This window comes from Crocodylus porosus, unplaced genomic scaffold (assembly GCF_001723895.1).
Source record: "Crocodylus porosus isolate Cpor-Errol unplaced genomic scaffold, CroPor_comp1, whole genome shotgun sequence".
Taxonomy (NCBI): domain Eukaryota; kingdom Metazoa; phylum Chordata; order Crocodylia; family Crocodylidae; genus Crocodylus; species Crocodylus porosus.
Window position 1 is genome coordinate 43,765,658 of NW_017728947.1, and position 7,259 is coordinate 43,772,916.

Below are 7,259 nucleotides of genomic sequence, written 5' to 3' on the forward strand. Positions count from 1 at the left end.
GGAGTTCCCTAACCTGTAGGTATGGTGCCGGTTGTTCCTCCCCAGGTGCATCACTTTGCACTTGTCAGTGTTGAATCCCATCCTGTTCTCACCTGGCCACCCTTGTAACCTGTCTAGGTCCGATTGTAGCCTATTGCTCCCTTCTAGAGTGCCCACATCCCCCCACATCTCAGTGTCATCAGCAAATTTGAACAGGGTGTTTTTTACCCCCTTGTCCAAGTCGCTGATGAAGATGTTGAACAGTGCGGGCCCAAGGACCAAGCCCTGCGGGACCCCACTGCCCACATCCCTCCATGCTGAAAATGACCCGTCCACCACCACTCTCTGGGTGCAGCCCTCCAGCCAGTTGGTGACCCAATTGATGGTGTGGGTGTTGACACCACAGCCCCCCAGTTTCTTAATGAGAACAGGATGAGAGACAGTGTCGAAAGCCTTCCGGAAGTCCCGGAAGACTATGTCCACTGCTACCCCTGCATCTAATGATTTGGTGATCTGATCATAGAAGGCCACCATGTTGGTCTGACAGGACCTGCCACTGATGAACCCGTGTTGGTTGCCCCTAAGCATGAAATCCCCTGCTGACCCCTCATGGATATCTCCCTTTCAGATTCATAAAACAAAATCTGGCTGCCTAGAGCATTTTGACAGTGCATCCAGTGCTTCACTAAAAGTTATTTCTACACCTAAATACAGCTTGAGCTAAAAAACAGTCTGTGGAGCTGTGAAATAGGAACTACATTACCAGGAGCAGATACCAGACTGCAGACATATAGAAGAAAGGCTAGTTTGATTAGCTGACTGTCAAGACCTTTAAAAAGCAGAGGGTCGTTAAGTGCCTGTGGAATGAAGAATTTAGGAATCGGGTAGATTATAATGAGCCACAAAGTCAATTGACTCCTTTGCTGCTGCCTGAACAGAAATGCTGCTGCCACTGCCAGGCAGCTGGTTTTAACTTTGGGTGGACCACAAATAAAAGTAGGATGCAACGGCAGCATTACATGCTCCTGGATGCGAGAGTCAAATAGTAACTTCCTTGAAGTACTCTGTATAAAGTATTTGAAGAAGCAATAGACAAGTTGTCTTTTGAGCTGCAAAAAGATACTCTGCTGGTAAGATAAGATGGGTGGTAGCCACGTGACTGTTGTAAGCTGTGTCCTTCCTAATTCTTTCTCCCCTGTGCTATTTGTTGTCCTCTATCATTGCAGCATGCCTCTTATCAGATTGGAAGCAATTCATTGTAGGGCTCAGCTCTCCATCTGTGCTGTGCCACGCTTACCATGCTTCTAGACTCTTAACTTATAATTAACTGCTGAGGTTCTTGTGTCTGAGTCTATTGTTTGGTGAGGAGGTCAGCCAGGTGAAGTATCAATGTAGTATTTGTTGGCTGCCTTTTAAACTACGTACAAATATTCAAAAAGCCTGAGCCTGAGTTAATTCAGTCTTTGCAGGTTAGTCTGACCTGCATAGATTGAACCAATTTGCAAGTGAGTAGACATTTACTTTTGATTCTGGAAATGCAGTCACATGCCTGCAATGGCTCAGGCTAGGTGCTGGGGGTGGGGGAGGGCGCTAGAGTAAGCTCATCCTTCCCTTTGGCAGCAGCCTTGAGGCTGAGGGAAGCTGATCTGGGTGGGGACGCATGGCCAGGCCCTGGCAGGCTGCTAAGTATGATTGGGGCGGGGTTTAAAACCCTGGCCTACAGGAGCCCCCACCAGAGTGTTCTTGGAGGGGGAAGGGGGAAGCAGCCCTTGCCAGGATTGTCTCTGAGGGAGGTGAAGTGGGGCAGGGAGGGAGATTAAATTCCCCTGTCTCGCTGCTGTCCCACACTGGCCCAAGGACCCCAGCCAGGGTCTGCCCAGCTTTCCCTCATGCTGGCTGCTTGTGCGGCAGGAGGCATGGCCAGAACCGGTTAGCATGGCCCCGCCATCCACCCGCCTTGCCTGGGGCTGTGGGACTGAGCTGGGCAGGCCCACAGTTGCTGCTGAGGGTGGGCACAGAGGATGTGGCCCTTCCCAGGGCAGGGCCTTTCTCAGCTGGTTGCTGCTTGGGCTGGGGCCATGGGAGCTGTGTGCCCAGATTGCTCTTTGCACCCAGGCTGGGCAAGGCTGTCATGGAGCTGCAGCTGGCTGGGAAGGGCCCTGCCCCCATGGCCTGGCCCAGCTCCTTTGTGTCCACCCTCAGCAGCACCTGGAGCTGGCCCAGCTTAGCTCTGGGTGAGGTGGGTGGATAGTAGGGCCGGCGCAGGCCAGGCTGTGGGGGCAGGGCCCTTCTCAGCTGGCTGCAGCTCTTTGACAGCCTAGCCCAGTGCACACAGGCAGTGGCTGGCAACGAGGCCTTGCGGAGGTGATGCTTCTTCAGCTGTGGGAAGGTGCCTTGGCAGCTGGACTGACCAAGTAGGACATGCCCATGGCTGCCCGGACTGGTTTGGGGGTGCTGGTGGGCCTAGAGCCCGGCAACCGCCCACTGCCAGGGCTCGTATGCCTGTGATGAGGTGAGCAGGGTCGGCTGTAGGCACTGCTGAGGGTGGGTGTGGGGAGGCCAGGCTGGGCTGCGGGGCAGGACCCTTCCCAGCTGGCTGCGGCTCCATGGGCAGGCATTTTTCAAGGGATGCCTTAGATCTAAAAAGGTTGAGAACCACTGCATTAAGATGAAAAATGACAAGGAATTTACAAAGTCCTGTGTCCCTGAACACAAGAGCCAAACATCATGAATCTTACCAGCCAGCACTGTAACCCAAAGCTATCTCACTTGTTAGCTTTTTCTCCAGTGTTGCACACTATAAGTGTTTCACTACATAATACTAGTTCTTAATATTTATTTCCTGCCTTTCATTTGTAATAAGCTCATTGTGTAGTTTTGCATTCTGTTCCTATGATGACTGCATGGAGACTGGATGTTCATGGCACAGTTTAACTATGAAACCCTGAGATTCATTTAAGTTGAAGGCATGTGCCCCTGTTGGGGGATGGAAGGGTTGGCTGGATTACACACAGCAGTCTGGGCAATTCAGGAAGGGCAAAAAAGAAGCAAATGTGAATTACTTGGCTTCAGGTGTATGGGTAGCCATCACTGAGCACAATGATGGGGTGGCGTCATGGAGTGGAAGGCATGTATGAACACAGTTCCTGTTGGCCTCTAACCTTGTCTTTCTTGATTCTAGGTTGAACTTCTCAGACATTTCCATGCATATGCTCTTTCCTGAGGCACTCGACGGGGGCTGATTGGATGCCTGCTGTCCCAATGAACAAGGGATTCACTGAGATGACATAGGGAGGGGGCAGAACAATGGTGCAGAAGAAGAAGATCTGCCCTCGGCTACTTGACTATCTTGTGATCATTGGGGCCAGGTAATTACAGGGGGGGTTTTTGTTTGTTTTTTTTTGGGGGGGTGTTATTCATGCTTTTGCAAGGGGTGGGGAGAGGGAAAAGAGAAACTAGAGCCCCTGGGCCTGCTCAGAACGTGCACTTAGAATTGCCAAGTAGGCACTGCTATAGATGTGCAGAGAACAAGTAAGTATTTGTGATGTGGTTTGAACCCAACTAGGATTTTGAAACCTTCCATATAATCAAAATATTAATATAAGCTAATTCTTTGGTTTTCCCTTGAGAGAGAAATTTATTGTCCTGTAAACCTAGTAACTGATAATTGTCAATAGAATCAGAGCAGCTGAATTTGCAATTTTAGAGTTAGTCCTTTAGTAATATTTATTTATCTAAAATCTTGGGTTGTGGTTTATACCCACATATGAAAAAAGAATAAAGGGTTTTTGGTTGTAGCTGTGTTGGTGTAAGGACATAGGAAGGCAAACTTCTTTGGGTAGATATGATATCTTTTATTAGACCAACTGAATAGTTGGAAAAAATGTTATTTGCAAGCTTTCGGGTTGAAGAAGGGGGTTTGTGCCTGAAAGCTTGCAAATAACGTTTTTTCTAACTACTCAGTTGTTTTAATATAAGATATCACATCTGCCCGAAGAAGCTTGCCTAACTTTTTAAAGAAGTTTTTAATTAGCTACTAACAAAATGCAAGTGTTGATGATGTACTTGAATTTTAATAGTTTAAAATACTCATTCAACTAATACTGAGTACTTATCAAATACACAGTTCATACTTGTAGTGTTCTTTAGAGGTGCACTGATGCATCAGTCTGGTATCGGATTGGCACCGATATAAAGAAAATTGAGTATATTGGAAATCAGCCTGATGTGGCAGATAATTTGCCCAACAAATGCCTCTTCATACGCATAGCCGCAGTGCAGTATTCAGGCAGCGAGGAGTTCAACCTGGCAATGTGGAGAGCTGCGTGCAGCTGGTAAGTCTGTTGTGGTAGGAGGGGAGGGGGACAGAAGGAGTGTGTGGGGGGGGTGATCAACGTCACCTGCAGGGAGGGAGGGAGTGGAGCTGGGGTAGGTGCTGCCTAGCTGCAGCATGGCAGGCACAGCATAGAGCTGCGTTTCATCCGGGGGGGAGGGGGTCAGTGGCTCCTGGTGCTCCATGCCACTTGTCCAGCAGCTCCTGCCAATACTCCCACCAGTCATCTGGCAGGGCACAGGGGATGAGGGGGCCTGCAGCTGCAGCTGCAGGCTGGGGCTGAGGCCGGAAGCTGTGTTTCACTGTGTGGGGCTATGTGGGGGCTATGGCAAAATTTGGGGTGGCTGCAGCCCCCCCACCGTGCCACTGCCGCCTGCCCTGAGTGCAGTGCTGCAGCCTGCCTGGAGTGCCTAGCACAGATCCCCTTCCCCATGCCCTCCTGGACAAGCGGTGGGAGCCATGGCTCCATCCCACACCCGCCCTGCCCCAGCTGGACCGTGCCTACCCCAATCCCTCCCTCACTGCAGGAGGCATTGTTTTCCTTGCCATACCCCTTCCCATCTGGGCAACCCCAGACCCAGTCCCATTTCCTCCCTCACTGTAGGGACCTTGATCTTCCTTCCCACCCCATGCCCCTTTCACCACAACAGACTTACCAGCTGCACGTAGCTGTATTGGAAATCGGATTGGAATCAGCTGATATGACTCCTTAAAAATCAGCTGTCAGTATTGGCCCCCAAATCTCTATTGGTGCACCCCTAGTATTTTTCAAATATACATGTGGCATTTATTGTGTATTAGTACATATTAGTGGCTTTACTGAACTTTTACTGCTTCACTTACCGAGTGCATCCTGAAATGCATTGAGCTTCCATCTCCAAATATAAAGGACTTATATTTATCATAAAATGGCAACCTATCCCTTCCACCTCCCCTTCCTTTTTTTACGAAAACAAAGCAAAAAAGTACGTGCTGGTTAAATGGGGAATGGCTACTTGTAATGAAGTCAGCAAGTTCTATTACTATATTAGGCTAAGTGGACTTAATGTAGGGTATAGATAAATGTATTTTAGCTGATTTAAAAGGGGAGAGGAGATGCTGTTTGGAAGTGTGTATCAGTTGTTATGATTAGAAATCACTCAAACCATGTTTTCACCGATTTCTTGTAAATCTCTGCAAAATCTGTTGCGGGGGTGGGGGAAACTTGCTAAAATTAAATGCTGGCTCCCCAGTAGTCTTCCCAGCCATGCATCTTGGCATGAAAGATAGCTCCCACCTCTCGCTGCTGATTGGCTGAGAGGGCTGCCTGTTGTGTGGCCCTGCCAATCCCCACCAGTCAGCGAGGCCTCATGATGGACAGCCCTTTCCACCAGTCAGTGGTGGGGGTAGGGCCACTAAGGCCTCTTGGCCAATCAGGTGAGTGGAGAGGCTTCACACTGATAAGCCAATGAGAATGGTGGCTGGGCCCACGATCTGCCAGCAAAATTGGCCACCTCCTCTAGTGGGTAGACCCCTAGTTATGATCTTACTGTTATACCCGCATGATTTTGTAGCAGTACAAATTAGCTAAATCACCCTAACTTTGACCCTGAATGAAGCAAGACTGAAGTGAAGTAACTGCATATTAATATCAGCTGGTACTGATATTCTTTGATATTAATATAACTATTACCCTGTCTATACCTTATAGCCACAGTAACTGTTTCAGTTGTAATTCATTTTATTTTTTTGCTGTCTGTGTCCGAAATACCTGGGGTTTCCATGTGTAGTTATCTGGTAGAAAGAGAGAAAATTATTTGGCTTAACTCCCTTTTTGGTGTTTGTACAAACTCAGTTCTCACTCAAACTGGCCAGTTCAGTGTCATAACTACTGAAGCCTGATATAAACCTTGGACAGGTATAATGTTTGAAATGCTCTGGATGCCTTCAAAATGCTCTGAACAGTCAGCATGGAGATGAGCATGACTGAAGAAGTGCTTAAAAATAAGTCATCTAGGCAGAGGTGGGGAGGAGGAAAAACACAGATTTTTCATTTTAACAGAGGAACGCATAGATTTTGCTCTTTTGCAAAGTGCTCTTTGCAGGCTGGCAGGGTTCCAGCCTGCAAGGGGCTGGGGGGAGCGAGAGAAGGGCAGCTAGGCAGGGGATGCCATGTGCATGTACATGCTCAGGCTGCCAGGCAGCCTGGAGAGCACCTCCTGCAAGCAAGTCTGAGAGGAGGGAAGGGGGATTGAAGCCCCCATAGGGAGATGGAAGGAGTTGGGCAGAGCTTGGGCTGGGGCTTCTGCCCAGCCAGCCTGTGCAGGGGGCTTGGGACCCAGGGCTGCAATGCATGGCCACATAAACAAAATTGCAATATAAATAGGCAATATATAGGCAATATAAACAAAATTGCCTATGTTGGAAATTGGCCTGATGCGGCCGATATTTTGGCTGATATGGCCCGTGCATACATGCAGCTGCATCACAGCATGTAGGCAGGGAGGAGCACAGCCAGCAGCATGGAGAGCTGTGGTGGAAAGGGAGGGGCGTGGTGGGGGCAGATCAAGGCTTGCCCGGTAAGGAAGGAGTGGGACAAAGGCTGGGGCAGGTGCTGCCCAGCTGGGGCTGGGAGGGCACAGGATGGAGCCGTGGCTTGTCCAGGGGGTGTGGGGAGGGTGGGAAGGGGCAGCTCCTGTTGCTGCATGTCACTTGTTCAGCGCCTTGTCCATTAGACCAGCGGCTCCTGCCGCTCATCTGGGAGGGCATGGGGGGGGTACCCCTGGATCTGCACAGGGTGGGTGGTCGCGGCACTGGCAGGGGGGCTGTGAGGCAGCTACAGCAATTTTTGGGGTGGCTGCAGGCCCCTCCTTTGTAGTTCCCTTCCAGTGCTGCTGTCGCCTGCCTGGTGCCGCCCTGGCCCCAGCCCTAGCCTGTAGCTACAGCCCGCCTTGCCCTCGCACCATGC

At 50.0% G+C, this 7,259-nt stretch overlaps 1 protein-coding gene across 24 annotated transcripts in view; it reads left to right on the forward strand.

Annotated features, from left to right (window-relative positions):
• The window catches only part of MADD (MAP kinase activating death domain), a 113,987-nt gene that overhangs the window by 17,636 nt on the left and 89,092 nt on the right, over positions 1 to 7,259 (forward strand). For all 24 annotated transcript variants that reach the window (XM_019551549.1, XM_019551548.1, XM_019551550.1 and 21 more), the window contains exon 2: positions 3,161 to 3,347. In XM_019551549.1, the coding sequence (XP_019407094.1) occupies positions 3,286 to 3,347 (62 nt within the window). In that variant the 5' untranslated portion in view covers positions 3,161 to 3,285. The remainder of the gene's footprint in view (positions 1 to 3,160; positions 3,348 to 7,259) is intronic.